The 18,615-nt window shown below is 40.2% G+C and overlaps 1 protein-coding gene across 1 annotated transcript in view; it reads left to right on the top strand.

The window, feature by feature from the left end:
* Positions 1 to 87: 87 nt before the first annotated feature.
* The window catches only part of LOC132262717 (death-associated protein kinase related), a 57,635-nt gene continuing 39,107 nt past the window's right edge, over positions 88 to 18,615 (top strand). Inside the window, exon 1 of the mRNA XM_059762064.1 lies at positions 88 to 573. Within this exon, the coding sequence (XP_059618047.1) occupies positions 443 to 573 (131 nt within the window). The 5' untranslated portion in view covers positions 88 to 442. The remainder of the gene's footprint in view (positions 574 to 18,615) is intronic.

The following is an 18,615-nucleotide window of genomic DNA, read 5'->3' as shown; positions in this document are numbered from 1 at the left end:
CGCGTGGTCGTTGAAACCATCTCGCCAACAGCAGCGCCAGATGGGTGGAGTGAGTGGTTCTCGGAACGCGAGTTGTCAGTCATACGTTGGACGTGAGTGAAGTTGTTTGCTAGCGCAGCGAATTTCGTACATTCGGGCGGGCGTGGTGTAGATTGATTGTAATAATTCAGCATTAGCGGCCGATTGAAGGCCGTGCGAACGTTCAGGACTATCGACAGGCTATCGTGGAGCACGTAGCGTGCGTGAGCGGCCACTTGGCGTAGTTCTTGTGAGTGCTTTGGCGGAAAACAAGCAGCTGCTCGATCTGCTTGGGTGTTTTTGTGTTGGTGAAACGGCCTTTCAAAGTCGCCTCCTCGCGATCTCGCCGTCCCGCTCACGCGCATCCGGAGAGGCTCTTCCAGACGCTGGGCCGAGGGGCCTCGAGACAGGAAGCGCGGCCAAGATGCAGATTTCCGATGGCATCCGCCACGTCGGCGACGGCTGGCTGGAGGTCACGGAGGAGCGCCTCCAGGGACTCATCGTGCACGAGGACATCAATGACGTGTACGATGTGGAGCAGACTCCCTTTGCCAGGTGAGTTCCCGTGCCTAGAATATTGCGTATCAGCGCCAGACTGTTTGCTCGCCGCTCCAGAGATTATTCCGGGTGTTTGTTGAGTGTGCGACTGGGAAATTCAGGGACGCCTCCAGAGGGAAGATTCTGAGGGTTCTCGAAAGTCAAACAAGAGCGACACGAATTTGCATTTGGGGATTTGGAGTGTATTTTAGGCAGTGTTCACGTCTCGATTCATAGCTTGAGTCACACAAGTTTCCAGTTTATGAGTTAATCCGATCTTGATATAGCACGCAAAATGATGAATTCCACGCCAAGAAAATGATTCTACAGAAGAACTTAGGTTTAATTTCAGCTTCATTTTTGGTTTTTCTCATGTAGAAAAATTCTACTTTATATATATTTCATTTTCACGTTCTGATGCAATTTTAAGATCTTAATATGATTACATGGGCCTAAAAGACTCTAACATGCGATTCAATCTTGTCTTGTATTTCAAGAGAACATTTTTCCTAGCCAATCTGATTTCCTTGGTCAGTATTTGCCGAAACCTTACGCAATCTAACTTTTATATCTGCACCGTCAGTCGTGATAACGAGGAGGGAAGCTCATATCAGGTACATAAGAGACGTGTTGGGTAACCAAACCACGAGAGTTTTCTCAATGAACATCTACTAACAAGTCGACTGGCTGTACATATAAAATAAAAATGATCTTGGCGCCTAGACTAGCATCTGTAGATGATTTCTGGTCCATAAACAAGAATTTATATCAAAACCTATCGATGCAATTTACGGATTTGCATAAAGTTGGAATATAATTAGACGCCAGGCAGTCTTAACCTTTTCCCGTCTTCCTCAAACGATAAATTGCGTGCTGAAGTAAGTGGAAAGGAATTTGTCTAGGATCCTATTTGATAGTTGATAAAGTCAGAGAGTGATCAATCATGGTGAATGGCGGGAGTTTTGAGAGCTCCCCCATTGTTTGATTGCATGAACAAATGTCTATATTCGGCTAATAGTTATGGGTAAAATCCACAAGAAAAAGTTGCAAAAGAAATCACACATTTTCTGTGCTGTTATTTGACAAATATTTTGCAATCGACATTGATTTTGTGAAAGGCTCTAATATGCTTGCGAAGAGAAGTTCAAGCCCACAACTTGATATATTGACAGTGCGACCTTCTGATAAGGTGTTGGACTTGAAGAAGAGTTTCTCGCTCGACTGTCTCTGTGTTGAGAGTGGGCCAAGCGAATGTGTGAAAGGGCGATTTTGGGGAATCACTCGCAATTGGTTGAGTAGAGATGATAAGGCGCTGGTGTGATAACGCACAAACATGCTCAGTGTTACGCAAATCTGATTACGAATTGCGTTGAAATTCTTTGTATCTCAGCTACAAACACTGGATGATGAATTTGATAAAGAGAGTGTGGCTTGATTAGGTTCGCCTCAACCTCTTTTCTCGCTGTCTTGCGATTTACACTGTCAAATAATCTGGTACTAATGTGTGCCATTGTATCCGTGAAGGTAGTTTCTCTCTTGCAGACTCTATATTCTTTGCGTGTGTCAATTTGGGGGTCACTGCTGTGTGTGGCTTGCGCTTGAGGAACAAAAAAGCCCCTCTGAAGTATTCACAATCCGTGCGTCTTTCATGACTCTTTCCCGGGGCTCAACAGCCAAGAGATACAGAGAGAGAGAGAAAGAGACATTTCCAGATGGAAATCAATTAGTGATTGCGCAAAGTATGGGTTGGAATAAAGGGCGGGCAAGGAGGAAGCATAGAAGAATTGGTCATTGTGTGAGTTTTCTGCCTCTTTAATCGCACTAATCCCCTTGTCAGATTTGTTTAAAGTACGATCAAGGTGGTTGGAAGAGTGGCAGTTGAGGAAAAAAGGTGGGAGACTAAGAGATAAAAACGTGTAAACTCTTATCTTGTGAGGAGTGTTGAGGAAAATGTACGAAGCATTGATACAGTGTGTCAAGGATGTGGTGTGATTGACATTCTTCAAGTCAAAAAAGCGTCAATCATGGCTTATTACCACTGCTGAGGTCTTAAGAAGTGTTAGTGATTCTTTTTCTTTATTAATCCTCAGAAGGAAATTGACAGAAGAATCAAAGGAATTGATGATGAATTTAATAATTTTTTAAAACAAATACACAAAAAGGCATTCAAGTTACAATCACATAATGTGTATTCTGGTCAGTTTGCACTGATGAGGAATTCAAAAAAAGAACGTTAAAAGCGAGTTGAATAATTTTTTAGGGGAGATTTTTATGGTCACAAGCAGAAACTTCTTAAAGCCTGTCTCTTGACGCTCTCGAACATCCAGTGTGAGAGGTAAGGTTGAGCCATTAAAGATCCTGTACTCTGAAGTGTTGGAAGTGGAATCACACCCCCCGTCATGCGATTGTGAACCCTGCCTTTCTGAGTGGAATCTTAATTGTTCAGTCCATTTTGGTGTGCATATCTAATGTTTTTCGGTTTGGTGGATAATATGTTCCTGTTTCATGTTTGAACATGATTAATTGGCATTACCTTGAGATTTGAACTCCAAAAGTGGCTCCGTGATAGGAATGTGTCTAGTGTCGAAGTCCACATGGACTTTTAGGTATGGAGAATTAATTGATCGCGGAGATTCATGCAAGTTTCCTTACTCGATCGTGTCACAGGTTTTTTTTTTCCTCTGTCTGCGCATGGCAGAAAGAAGGGTAATTTGGGTGGAATTTCGGAGAAAAACACATCTTTCTCGAGAGAGTGAGAGACATTCTTAGCGTCATTTCTCAGTGCTGTTAAACTTTGCCATGCATGAGAACTATAAAGAGAAGTATATACTTGGAAAGGTGAAATTCTTTTGGGATTTTCATGGCACTCAATGTTCATTAACATTGTGTGATAATGAGTTTTATTGCTGTGCGTATTATTTTGGAGAATATAATTCGCCCCTTTGTCCATTCTTGGGACAATCTTAATAAATCACTCACGCATTCGCGAAGCTGTAAAAGTTGCTAAAGTCACCTCACAGATTTATATCCCGAATCAATTTTCATTAAGCACAATTTTTGGGCGACAATGCGAAAAGTCACTCCGGGAGAGTAAATTTTAACAATATATTCCTCGTAAGAAGATTAGATGTTCGTTGTCTGCTGGCGCAGAGTGTATTTGTGTATGTTTGCCGCTCTGGTCAAATGGTCAGAGTTTTATGATCAAGTGGTTCGATTTTTTGTCCTCTTCCTCTTGTTAATTTCTGGTGTTCCTCATTGATTGGGTGTCTCTTTAATGGCGTTCTTGGCAACCACAGAGAACGCGCATCTCCGGGGGAGTCCAGAGGCTGCCCATCGTCTCAGAGGCGGAAAGAGACAAGATTAATTGTGACATTTTAAATCAGACGTTTGAGTGTGGTCCTCGAGAATTCTTTCTCAATCTTTCACTTTTCTCTGCGCCTCGCCGCCACCTTTCTTGACCTTTTTTCACGTTTTCTCGCCTCGCAATTTGCTCTTGTCCACGGTAATTACCATAAAGCCATCTCGCGAGAGATGTTTCCGTGAGAAATCGGTCGAACAGGCGTTCGAAGGGCGCAGGAATGGCGATGGGCATTCCCGAAAGTTACTTGACTCCGTCTCGAGTGGGTTTATGACCGAAAGCAGCGGAAAAGTTTACAAACTTGCACTTTGCGTGGCAAAATATTACTTAATTAATCTTGGCTTCAACTTAAAGTTATGCGTTATTGAATATTGAATTGAAGAAACGGTTGACTGAAGGGCAGTTGGCGAAAATCCTATTTTATCTTGCTTCCTAATGTTAATTACAAAGTGAGAAAAATTTGATTTTATCACTGAGAGTCTAGAAGATCAAAATTTGGGAAATCACAAATTTTTTCTTATTTCAAATTTTGACTTTTCGGGAAAATTTGCCGAGTGTGATCTGTTGGTGAGCTCTTCAGGCTTTGCCAGAACTCGAGGGCCGTCCGGGCAAAAAAGTGGCCGCGCGATCAGGTCATTTGCCTCGCCAAACATGAAAACCAGCGCGTCCAGAATTAATTTGTGGATTGGCGAACGTTGGGAGGGAGGAAGGCGAGAAGAGAGGCGAAAGAGCAGAGCGAAGAGATGAGGAATGTCAGGATGAAAGAGTCCCACAGTGATGATGGCGCGGGGAGAATAAAAATGTTTAACAACACATTAATTCACGAGGGAATCTGGACAGCGTCCGCGGCAGTTCAATTTCTCGTTTATCGATCACAACATTGAAGAGGTTCCATTGACTTTTTGCGGTGTTGAGGAAAAGGAGGCAAAAAAATTCCTTAGCGCGAAAATATTTTGGGTGAAATTGCGGAGAAGGAAACGAGGTTTCTCATGTGCCTTTAATGGGCGTCTGGTTTTTATTCTCTTTCTCTGGTTCAATTATTTATAGCAAATTTCACTCCGGATGAAATATTTATTTTATTGAAATGATTTTCTCAGTTCTTGCCACGATTTTGTAATTGCCTGTCTTGTACGCCGTCATATTTTTGCCATCTTCATATCAAGATCAACAGGAAGAGGCGATCGTAATGTCTTGAGCATAGGCAGAATGATGTTCATGATCAGGGTCAGAAGAGAACAGTGTGTTATTTCTGAAGAATTATGGCGAAGGAATGTGCAGAAGAGGAATTAGCAACTGAGTTTCTCCTTGACAGTGAGGCTCTTATTTCAAATTTAGAATTCTTCTGAGAACTGATCCCAATAATTTGGTGTCCTCTTTGTTATATTTTGGTGGTCAAAACTTCATTGAATATGCAATGTGTCTGGCCGGTGGAGGATTTAAATGCTGGCGAAATGTTGTCCGGCGAGATTCCAGTGATGGAGAGACAAAAGGCGAGACTTTGGCGGCAGAGCGATGGGAATTGTGAATGGATTGCATTTAGTGGTATTACGGAAAATTTGTTAATTTTCTCACATTGGTTGAACAACAGTTTCGAGCATTTGTGCAGTGAGTTGTTCTGAGATCGTGCTTAGGGAATTATGATAAAGTGGGCAGAGATCTTTCCGGTCACTGCTGTAATTCTTCAATTTTCCCTCTACAGATGGTCTGTGTTGGCATTGTTCGAGATAGCGGTCTGGCAAATGGGTATATTTTACCAATTAGATGTCTCACTTGGTGGGTATTGTTGTGGAAATTTTGGTTAACAAGATGGTCTTCCATTCTATTCGTCTTTGGGTGGTCGATTTTTTTTAGGTGTGTGGACTGATTTATTGGATGAAACCTTCTCTGCATGGCGATAAAGTATTAATTTCTGGATGTAAACACTTGAGATAGAGAGTAATCCCTTATTAACACCTGCTATCGAGAGATAATCCGCAAAGGAAATTTTTCTTCTTTCATGTGCGTAGTTATTGAAATCGGGTTATCTTATAATCAGCTGACTGATAAAGGGATTGACGCTCAATTGGTCAATGGTTCTGTTTAGACACTCAAACAGAGAACAACGACTATAAACGATTAAATTTGGCAATTTGTCCCTCATTGTTCACAAAGAGCGGTGCGTATTCGACTCTTACCTCTCTTCTTTCCCCAAAACTTGTCTTCATACTTTCTCTGTGAGTTCTAAGACCTTTTTTGTCATGTTAGAATTGAATTTCAACTGAAAATTCCGGTGTGAATTCTCACGGACGCTTCTTGCAAATTTGCCAACAGTGCCGTTGGGAGACCTTCGAAAATTTGCACTGCAATTTCAACGGTTCGCGAGAGCTCACAATACACCCACTGTGTGAATGGATGGAGTGTTAATTTTCTCTGGACTATGTTAAATTGCTTCTCGTCCATTTTCGAGACTCTCTTCCTCGCACTGGAGTCGTGATGGTGGAGGTCAAGTGAAGAGGTTCTCTCAAGATACATCTTTTGTATCCAAAGTTCAATTGCTTGCGATGCTCAGAGTGCTAGTTTGCTGGGCTGAGGAGGAAATCTATGTGTTTTGCGTGTGTGTGTGTATGTGTGTAGAGGAAGTCAATTACCATATGGGAAGAGGAGAAATGGTAGGGAATTTTCTTCACACTTCAAGTCAATTTTCTCACCTACAATTTGTAACTTGTTTGGCATTTTTGCCACATGCATGGGGAAAAGGCGGGAATGGAGTGAAATATACGATGTACAGAGTGTCATAAACCACTTAACACGACCCGAAGCCTCAGTCTCGTGGACACACAGAGTGCAATGTGTCCTCATGTTGTCGGTATTGCGCTTAGATGAAGGTGCCGTTAAGTAAATGAGTTGGGATGATACTCTTGGCTTGATTGACTGCATCGCTCAACGCTCAACATGGGACATTTTGCAGGCCGCGAAAATTGCTGCAAGATCGGGCAATTGTGTCATGAGACCTCATCTTTTCTGTGGCCACGTTGTCGATGCGCTGACTGTCCGGAGGATGGTGTGCTAAAGAGAGGAAGATGATGACATTCACGGAGCCACTGTGAAAAGCGGTGAATATTTATTGTGCCACTAGAGAATTTCTCACGTTTTGGTGCATTGCCGCGCACCGCCAGTTGATTTTCTCACCCAAAACGATGATAAAGTGTTCAAGAAGATCGCAGAGCCTCTCTTAAGCTGCACCGATGGCGAGTGTATAGAATAGAAATGGTGATTATGGAGATTTGTAAATACACACAATCACTTTCCTTCTGAAGATCTTAAGTGATTCATCGTGAAATTTGATAAAGTGGGCAAACAAGACAATTATCCAATTAATCAATGGAAAAATTGGCAACTTGTAGAGACTTTTTAATTTAGTGGATTCAATACAAATGACACTTTCCATGTGATAAATTGTCTGTTGAGGATATCTCGCATTGTCTTCAGGCCATTCTTCGCGGAGGATTTTTCATATAAGGTGGAAAAATGTCTCTTAATTGCATCACTTTGGCCAGTCAAGCATGTCATCTGACAAGAATGATGAGGCAAGGAATGAAGTTGGAGGCATAATAGAGGCGAATTTTTTATATGCAAATAAGAGGAGCATGTAGCATAATTCCAATGATTGCATGTCGCGCATGCCAATCTACCTACAACACGTCTTCACTGATTTATTTCTTTTTCCCCCGACCTTTTCTCCGCTAGCATTTTTCTCAGTGCGCGCCATCAAGAGACTTTGGTCAGTGTGTGATGAAGAATTTTTAATAACTAACAGTCACACTGCGTCTCACATTTAACCATGGCAATGCCATTTTGATGCACGAGATTGTACCAGCCATATGATCGCACAATAAAAATTCTTCTCTCTCTCTCACTCTGTGTTTAAAATTGTTTCCAAAGCACACACAAGAGAGATGAAAAGGAGATGTGATGGAAAATGGTTACAACACGATCATATTTCCATTTCTGTAAATGATGATATTGCTGCTGGTGGCTCTAACGTCTTTTGCATTTGGCATAAGCAAATCAAATAGACGGGCAGGAATGTGATACAGAGTTGCAATTGCTTGACTTTTTAATAACACACTTTTTGCTATTGGAATACAGTGTATATTGTTTATTATTTTCGTCTCTTATGGGAGAATGGGATTTTCTCATGCAAAAGACCCATGATATGGGAGGGTTTTGTGCATATAATATTGGAGAAAATTCACTGGGGAGATGAATGTGCAATTTGTCGTGCTTTATGCAGAGACGTATTGGTTTACTCGCAGGGCAGAATCTATAATTGAGTACAATTACGAGGAGGAAAGTGATGTGTGATTAAGACGCGAGGGTATCACTTAAGAGACTGGCTTTGAGTTGTTTTGATTTGCTTACTTTTGACTTGATGGCGCTTTCCCGAATGCAATAGTCATTTTTTATTCAATATTGTAATTCTGTTTGTTATTGAATTTTCCTAATAAGATGGTTTAGGTGAAAAGCCCTAAATAATTGGCTTTGAGCTAAATTTTTCTGCTATAAACCAATCCACAAATGTTGGTTCGTTTATCTCATTGATAAACGATAGCAATAATACTAACTAATGAGAAGATCTTTTTGAGATTGTCATGCGGAATAGCACCATTTATCTACGCAACGTTGCGGAGATATTGCCTAGTGAGTGGCCTTTTTCTCCTAAAGCAGCATATAATGTTTCAATTTACCAAAACTCTGTAAAAAAAACATTTTTTAGAGCCTTACAAACGCCTTTCGGAGTTTGCAAATTGGCCGGAAGTTGAGCTATGTGGCCTCTAAACCTCCGGACAACAAATGCACATTTAGAAGAGTGAATGACTCATCGCTGAATTTCCAAAATATGCTAATTATCGTGCGCACGCAAAAAGACGAAACACCAAAATAACCCCTGAGGGCGTGGGAGTGTGTTCATATCGCGATATTTGGGCAATTTTATCGCTTCTCTGGAACAACATATGGTTACGTGTTGAATTACTATGACATTGGTAACGCCATGTTACGGTCTTTTTGCACTTCGCAATTGTAAGAGATTTTTAGCGGCAGAACAATCTTCAGAGATAATCTCCGGTGGAATAGGCGAGATGTGAGGTTGGTGAATAGAGATACACACAAGAGATGTTGAAGGGGTTTTTCTGTTGGGGAGGGAGAAATCACCTTTCTCGGCCCGTCACTTTAATGTTCACTAATAATAACGTTGAAGACCGTGCGCGCGTACTCGAGATAATAATTTTATATGATTTTGCAGCAGCAACAAAACTAATTAAATTTTATCAATTGAATCAACACACACAGTTGAACAAGCGTGCCGAAAAAAAGACGCCAACGATCCAGCAGAAACAACGAACGACCTTGTGATGTGTCATGAGGGGCAAAAAATTACAATTAAAGTCGTGTACGCGAGTCTTTTTCTTCGCTTCCACCACATATATTACTTCTCTCTTGGAGTGTATCTCTCTATCTCTGCCTGCCATTCCATTTATTATGGCCTACAACTCTTGGGCGCTCACTTGGCTTACCCACGCGCGGTGGGTGTTTTTCGCCCGGGCTGTCCATTTATCGATAATTTCCTCACCCCGATTCGATTGATAAATGCGCCAATATGTAGTTCCAGTGAACAGCGAAATGCTTTAAAGACACTGTGATGAGTGCAATTTGTTGTTGATTTTTTTTTTCATTGAGCTAGCATAGCTTATCAAGGAGGATTGCGTGCTGATACTCCCCCAACAGTCCTTCTGGATTGAGGTCTCGATCGAGTGTGATTCGCAAGTGGGACCTTGACACTGTTTTTGGCGATTCACATCGAACGCGAGATGATGATTTAACACGCTAAAATGCGTTGTTTTTTATCTGGCTTCACTCCGGACAAAGTTGAACGACTTCGCACAATGTTGTGTGGCCAATTGTGACATGAGACAGTAATGCTTTTATGAGCAATTTCTCGCCACTTTGATAAGTCTTAACAGTCGCACTAAGTGGATATTGCTTTTTTCTGACTAATTCCTTGCTGAAATTTCGAGCAAAATACCCATAAAGCGTCATCCTTGGAGAAAGTCGTCAATGTTGAATGTCTCAGAAGGAAATTGTTTAAATTGCAGTCTGATTCATAGAGTTGAGCTTTTATTCTGCTCAATGTTTAGCCAGAGGAGAAATTCTAATGGCATTTAAGCGATAGATTAGAAAATCTCCTCTTTGATGGCCATTAATCCACTTCAATTGAAGTGCAAGCGCGCGGCTGAAGAAATTGAATATGCTGAAGACAGACTGTGAAACACGACGGATTGGCTTCTCGGGTGACGACGGCGAACTTTGGGTCAGTCACACACATTCTCTCGACCCCAGTTGGCGAGGACGGTGATATCCTATATTCCAGGGCCTCAATGAATTTGTTCTCTTGTTTGATATACACACTCTATGGCCTGCCATCGAGAGTCGTGTGGCTGGAGGAAATTGTTCGCAAAACCTACTTACGTCACCTCACATTTCTTCACCATATGCATGGTACATAAAACAGTCTCTCTCTCTGTCTCTCGGTCGTGTCTTTTTTATTTCACATATTCCACACTCGTGCTCACATACATCTCACGCGAAATACCATCATCATTCAATTCTGCCGGCCTCCGGCAACATTGATTCCATCAGAAGTGCATACATACTTCCCTCTGTGTCCCCAGATAGAGAGTCTCCCAACCCCACTGTATTTGCCAACAATAAGAGATGTGTCTTGATGCAACACTGTTCTCAGATTCCACCGCAAGAGACAATTTTGCTCTACAAATTTGCAGAGCGATAGACAATGTTGTTGTATGGCTTTAAAAACTGGAGAAATTCCATCGTAAACGTTTTGTCTTCGCATTTTCTCAGCTGTAGTGAAACGCTGTATAAAATAAATTTGTCCTGATTACAAAACAAGAGGAATTTTAAGTGAAAAATATCTAGGCTGAAATATTCTGAATGGAAGATAAAAACTTCTCTTGGTACTTGAGTCAAAAAAGGCCTTGACCTTAGAAACTGTCTTTATTTCTTTAATATTTTGTACTAACTCTATTATCATTTGTTTGAGGGTCAAATTGTGTTCCATAATTTGTTTAATAATAACATAGCTTGATCAATTGCGTTGGGAATGAGCTTCGAGTCTAAAATTCATTTTCATTTGATGCCAGAAAAAAAACCACAAAACTTCTGCTTCTTCATATAATTTTTGGTTTCATTTTTATTTTTTAATTGCCTGAAGTTATATATAATCGAACCATCTTGCATCTGAAATTGGCGATCTTTATTTTAATTTCCTCGCTTGATGTTGTAAAATTTTAATGCATCTGCCAATGACTTTGACTTTGCGCCATGTGTGCTGTAAAAAACACATTTTGCATACAATTCCGAATACTTCTGTGCAACTTCCTGCAAATATTTCGGAATGTGACTCGAAGGTGTGACACTCAACAGCAGCTGCTGACAATAAAAAGGTAGCCCGTCCAGAGGAAATTGATTTGCCAAATAAACCCGTTTATTATTCAGGAAGCTTGCTTGGTTCGGTGCCAAAAATTTCATATTTTTGAATGACGATTGTCGAGAAGTGTTATGACTTGAGAATGTGGCAAAGATCGTGAGGTGAAATGACAACAAATTGTCATGATATGCGCGCGCGATGGAGTGCCGGAAATTTGTCACTCTTTTTGAATTGTTTCATTGATACGGGAAAGATATAAAGTGCGAATGTTTATGATGGAGAAAAGAAGTCAGTAATAACGGCAAGGTCGTCTCATGGAAGATTGTTTAGCATTCAGGTACATTTGCTGTAATGAAACTGTAAATTGCGTGAGGGATTTTTCATCTCATCTGTTATTTTGATTTATTTTTCTTCTCTTTCCTTATATTTCTCGCGAGAGAAGTACTTTTGCTTGGGTTGTGTTAAATGGGTTTTGCACGAGAATTGCGCACAGTCTGTCTGTATATATGAAAAAAAATATATCAAGAGTATAAAGAGTTAAATGTAATTTAACTCAATACTGATAGGTGGGCAATTATAGCAAAATTGATTGATTGTCGATGAATTCATCGCGAGAGGTGATTACCTGTTGATTTAACTATTACTGCGTATCATGACTTTATATTGTTCACGTCACTGATGATCTGTACTCAAATCTATCGATATGGCGAACCCATGGCATTATCTTCAATAATAATTTCTCAATTAACCGCTGCACAGCCATGCCGCCGATTTTATTATTAATAATATCCCATCAGACCTTTTACAGACGCGCGGCCATTTATAAAAATGCACTTTGCGCAGTGCTAAGAATGGTTGAGAGAAGCGAAGGGGAGAAAAAATTAAATGTGATCTTCATTAATTGCTTTCGGTATGATCTTTTAATGACTGAATGCAGTTAAATGAGGAGGCGACATTACATAAAACGCTTGTCTTTTTTTCTTTTCCCGAATTGCCATGTGGAGCATTCAAATGAACTTGAGATGAATCATCATTCCTTTCCTATATTGTATGGCGCTGTGTGAGACAAAAAGTGCTTATTTTGAAGGGAATTCTCATCTTGAATCATGCCCATATTTATATGATGGAGAATTCGTGAGACTGGGTGAGAACTAATGACCCGAAGGTGTTTGTCCTCGAAGGTGAAATAGATTAACAGTGAGAAGAGAGAGATCAACAATCGCATGGAAAAAATGACACAGCAAAAAGCATCATTTGATTCAATTATATCTCGCATTGCTCGCGGTTGGTGTTCTCAGTGGGGAGAGGAATGCTGTAATTCATCCGCTTGGTTGAGCTTTTTGTCCGTTGGATGATCTGGGTTGAGGTTGAAATGCCTTAGATCTTGACTTTTCTTGGTTTATTTGAACTGGATACATTGCAATTTAGGTTAGAGACAGGACTCGAATGAATTTGAGATTCTCTCAGCAGAGAAATAGATTTTATTTAAATTAACTTCCCTTGCCATTGAGATTGTAGTTTATATGATGTAAACGGACATGTATTTTATTCAGTTTACTGCGATTGAAAGCTTCTAGTTCCGACTCCAAATTGGGATTCTCTCGATAAGTCCTCGTCTTTTTGTTTCCTGGTCCACGATAGGCACTCTGCAAACTGCCAAACCTTCATACGTGTCACTTTGTCGGTGAACTCTTGACAGTATTGGCTGCACGGTGAATTAGTGAGGGAGTCATGAACGACCATCTGGAACAATATCCGGCCCTCAACTGACTTCCCATTGCCAGATGAACAACAATCACAATCAATCATGCATCGCAGTCGAAAACACACACAACAGCCTATGTCAAGATCACGCATCTCCCGCTCGCCTGACCCCTGTGAAAGTCGCGAAGCTGAGTGGCTCTCGGCCGCCACTTCCTCCATCGTGCGTTCTCTTCCCTCATGCGAATGCCAATTGTCTCGTCTGAGGCGCGAGGGAGGCGCGCTGCACTTGACCATCAAAAGCCCCCGAAAGTGAGATTGCCATATTTGTCGATCCCCACATACCGATCAAGATTTTATAACGCCGAAGTCAGCACTGCGGCGGCTCATGGGATGGGCTGAAGAGGACGAAGGTGGTGGAGGAGGTGTGGGCATGTGCAGGGAAGTGTACCTGCTAAGGCATATAAAAAAGCCACGACTTGAGACAAAACCATCCGCACGCAATAAATTACTATTGGCGACACGCAATGGTAAACCTGTAGCTCTGTATGGAAATTTTCGCGGACATTTTAATTTCCTTTCGTGGATTTTCAACGCGTGTGTGAACAATTCAATCTTAAGGCAGATTTATCTTCTCTCTTCGCTTAAGTCCGCATGTCAAGTTCGGAAAGGCTCCATTTAATTGATTTTTTTCCCGATCTGTACAGAAGAAAAATTGCCGGACAATTACAAAAATGTATTGATTGAATTTATTTAATTTCCCATCATTAAGTTTTATGATGTTGCTACATGGCAATTTCAGTGTGAAAACGAATATCAATTACAATTAATGATAATGAGCTGAAGGGAATTGTCAGGTGGGGAAATTAAGAGACGCATTGCAATGAGGAAGGAGGAATTGAGTGTCGATCGGATAATTGGGCAGAGAATGATCTCTCTCCTTGCCTTCCATCCCAAATATGGTGGCTCAATTGATTGTTTTAGGCCGGTGAGGCAAAAAACAGCCAACAAGACCTACTCATCTGTTAAATGACCAATTGTGACTTGCTAAAGACATCAATTCAATGACCTGACGAGCACGACGAGGAGCCACATTAAAGCTTTTTAATGAAGGATTAAGCAAAAGGAAGGGCAAAAAGCGAGAGAAGAAGCAATCAATTTGAACTTGATGAGAAACAATAAGCAATAACAATAAAGAATATATTATTGACCACGTACATAATAAAATGGGTTTATAATCAATTGTTACTGCGGCGAAGAGTAAGATGCAATATAATCCATGCTGTGTATACAAAATAAGACATTTCGCTCGTCAGTTCTTGCAAGTCAGAACCATCACAGGCAATTGATGGGCCAACGACAATCACAAGGTCGATCACTGGATGTGTTTTTTTTGTTGGTCTCGCTCAATAAACAAAGTCTACACATAATAAATTGTCTTGTGTGTGGTATTGTTGGCTGATTTTTCCTCAATTTAATTAATTTCAACATGTAAACTCTCCTCCTCTCAAAACCCGCGGCCCATCTGGAGAATCTCTTTGCCGTCAAACAGTGCGCAAAAGTGCGGGCATTACCTTAAATGACCATCAATGTGGCGGAAAAGATCGCAATTCGCAGTTGAAACATGAGAAGCCAGTATAGTTCTTTTTTAATATCAAGCTAAATTAATTTATTTGTTTGGTTATTTCCCCATACTGGGCGATTCGCAGCACAGCAATAAATTTGCGATGTGAGTTTACACACTCTGGCTGCAAATAACAAAGAGAGAAGAGGATCGTAAATTAGATGACTTCCTATCCGATGATTTGGACTCGATTTAATTGGGTGGATGGCTAATGAATGTGGTTTTGGGTATTTTGGCTGTTGTTTTGGACATCCGAGTGGCACAATCTAGAGCCTGACTTCAATTTTATGGGCTTATCCTAATTTGTAATTCCTGAAATTCTGGAATATGGCATGCATGCAATGCAAAATTAAGAAGAATGTTTGAATCTAATGGTGGTTTTGTTTGGAAATCGAGGCACTAGAATGTAATACAACAAATTTCAACATCCACAAAGTTCTGCCAAGTGTTAACAGTCTCGCATTGATGTTTAAAAAAAATCATACTCGATATTTTGGTCACTTTTTTCTGCGTTTGTAACCATCACATTGTTCAGTTTTTCTTTTTGCTACACTGAGGAATGCAGAAATTGGTATTTCGTCTCAGGTAAAATCTAGCCATTAATCACACGCAAACCTATTTACATACGACAGAAGAAGTATTCCTTTTTCGCTAGAGGCTCTCTATCAAGCTATGGTTACGCATAGTCTCGATATTTGGTCGTGACGCTGCTGAAATTGTCATCACAGACGAAAATATAAAATGTGTTCAATCTATGAATCAGAGCTAATCAGTGCGATATCGTTAAATGATACGATGTCGTTTTTGACGACAGTGATTGCCAAAGAAGATGAAGAGCGTGGGGGGAAACTAACGAGAGAGCTGGAAAAAGTGTCTTGAATGACAGTGTTGAACATGTTGTTAAATGAAAAATTAACTGATTGACACGCGATATCTAATGTGTCATTGTTCAAATATGCAAGCTGTATGCACTTTAATGTCCAATGCACTTTTGCTTGTCTGCAGACGTCGAACACGTTGTAAATCAATCAAAATAATTTTCACGTGTAACATTGGCTGTTGATGTGGCATCAAAGGCAAATGATTTAGCGACGTTTATTGGCTTAGCATTTTGGTCTGCGTCATTTGATTGAATTGTTATGGTGACGAGATTGCGGTTTGATTATCTTGCGCATATGTTAAAAGAAGGGATGGAAAGATTGTGTGGAATTTTATCTGCATTGTTCGACTTATCGACGTTTTCTTTTGCTATGCAAATTTTTGCCATCATTAAAGCTATTCATATTTGCATTACTTACTCTTTAAAGCTCTTTTTCTTTCCTCGCACAGTGAGAGACGGTATTTGATATTCACCTCTAAATGGATGGATAAAGGCATGTGTAATTAAATTTTTCACACCTTCAATTTATGGTGTGTTGATTACTTGGCGAATGGTTGACATATAAGACGATCATGCAATGCAATTTTGTAATTAGAATTGCATTTATGCCATTTTTGTATAGCCTAACAATGTCTGTCAATCCTTTTCTTTCTCTCTATAGGCAAATATGGTCAAATCATTTTCCATAAATAAGGGGAAATGCTAATTTCATGCTGTGTCTGAAGGTGTCTCACTGGAGGATATCATATGGTTTCTCTATGATATCTGATTAATATTATTCGAGGAATTGTGTATGAGTTATCCTGCTTGCAATGAGACTCAATTGACAAGTTGAATGCGAAGAAATTTTCCAGACGACTCGAAATGAGATGCTCAATTAAATTTTAATGGTTCTTTTATGACACATTCCAAGTGACATCTGTCCAGTGGAAAATACACAATAAATATTATGGGTGAATTGATGGAAAATGCGCAACGTGAATTATGCAAATGATGAACATGATTGCAAAATTCTGCGTTGAAAAGAGTCACAATAGATGTGATTTCTTTAATATGTTGGATGTATATGAAGAATGTAAAAATGCTGGAGCCAATCAAGGTCTCTCTTATTCATGTCGTGCAGAGTTGAATCGATTTGCCGACAGTTGGGTGGATATTGTGACAATTTTATCCAATATATTCACGATAGTTGCGCTATTATGAATTGGCACGGCGATAGGCGAGAAAGCTCTCCACCGAATTGCACTCCATTTGCCACACAAACACACTTGGTGGCGAGAGAGTGAGAGAGATAGTGTGGCATAATATTTGATCAATGGACGTGACGCGATGCAAACTGCAACTGGAAAATATTTGTGTATAGTATAAATGTACAACAGTGTTGTGTTGGATGAGGTTTGGCTTACTCAAGATAGATACCATCGTGATATTGAAGAGGCCAGTGTGGAAGCCAAAGTGATCTCCTCTTCAAGCCACAGAGCAACTAATCTCCTTCTCCATGGAGGCAATAGCGTATATCTCACTAATAAATTGCTAAATTTAAATTTTATACTTCCCACTCCCCATTGTAAGATTGAATTGCAGTGTTCTCCTTTCGTGGCACATACAATTCAACCTCTAAAAGAGTTTAGTTTGTGGCACATTATTGACTCAGTATGGTATGTTATACACACTTCGAGTTGCTGATAAGATAAACTAATTATCTAAGGTTGAAAAGCAATCTACATAAATTAAATTTTCATGCTACATGTTGCCAAGTCTTTTGCGCACTCTCGTGAACATTCACTGTATGCTTGGATCGCGCAGAGCTTTTCTTGCTCGCAGTTCCTTGTTGTGAATTCCAATCATTAGGATTGGCACAGATATTCGAGAGCGGCTTTATTTTTCTTCATTTGGTTATTGGCTGCAAAAAGCCGCCGAATTACTCAATTTCATGAACGATTTCGAACTGAGTTATTTCATCAAAAATATTTTTATCATCCAATAATTTCAATGATTTTCTTCTTCTAACTTTTCATATTGAAGCTCTATTTTTCAAGCCAATTACAATAATTCCCAATAGGATGAAATCTCAATGCATTCCCTTAGTCTAATTAACATCCTGTTTAATGGCCTCTCGGTGTAAAGGGTTATTTAGCATCTGCTGGATGCATATTCATATAAATCATTTGTTGTATAAAGTGCGTTCCGATGGAAAAAGCCAGTGAAGTCGATGGTGAGAAATCACTCTGTGCAGCTTGATTAATATTCCCTGCGTGATTATCAAAAGTCAGGTAAATAGAATCATCACTTAGCGGTCATGATCACAATTAAAATTTTCTCTTTTCCCTACCTTTGACTTATGATGTGGCATTTAGCATTTTACCTGAGGCCTTTATATTCAAATCCACAGCCGCGCAGTGAAGTCACCATTTGCTGTTTTTCCACTTGGTGGCTTTTGTGTTTATCAAGAGTCACGCATTTTTGTTTTGTCAAAGAAATAAAATGATAATATTGTCAAATATACGAAGGAGAAGAAAAGAAACATACTTTTTCCCGTTTCTTTAGCGAATAATGCTGGTTGTATTCAAATTGCACGGAGCGTATGTGCACGGAATTGTTGATAAGGTGACGGCTTTTTGACGGGTGTAAAATTGCGTCATATTAATTGTGTTCCTATAGATTAGAATAACAATAATGGCGTGGCTTGGGGTTTTCGGCTTGATTGCTGATTATGTTCTTGCTCATTGCGGCAATTTCTTCCTCTCTCTCTCTCCGCTGTGCGAGTGGAGTGCGTGTGGATGGCTTTCAATTTCAAAATTGACTGTGCTAGGCTGAATAGTGTGTGATAAAATCGCACCACAGTGAGACCGTGTCTGATGGGGACTCTATGACTAATGGTTTACAGTTAAGGGTAAAGATCTCGTGATGATTCCCTCTGAAGATCGTCTTCGGTTCTTTTTTATGACTTGAGTATGTGTAGTATATTAATTCCGTGGAACAGAACACTTCTTGGCATCAAAGATTTCTTT

This window comes from Phlebotomus argentipes, unplaced genomic scaffold (genome assembly GCF_947086385.1).
Source record: "Phlebotomus argentipes unplaced genomic scaffold, Phlebotomus argentipes genome assembly contig_15, whole genome shotgun sequence".
NCBI lineage: Eukaryota > Metazoa > Arthropoda > Insecta > Diptera > Psychodidae > Phlebotomus > Phlebotomus argentipes.
This window is presented reverse-complemented; position numbering and strand designations above follow the sequence as displayed.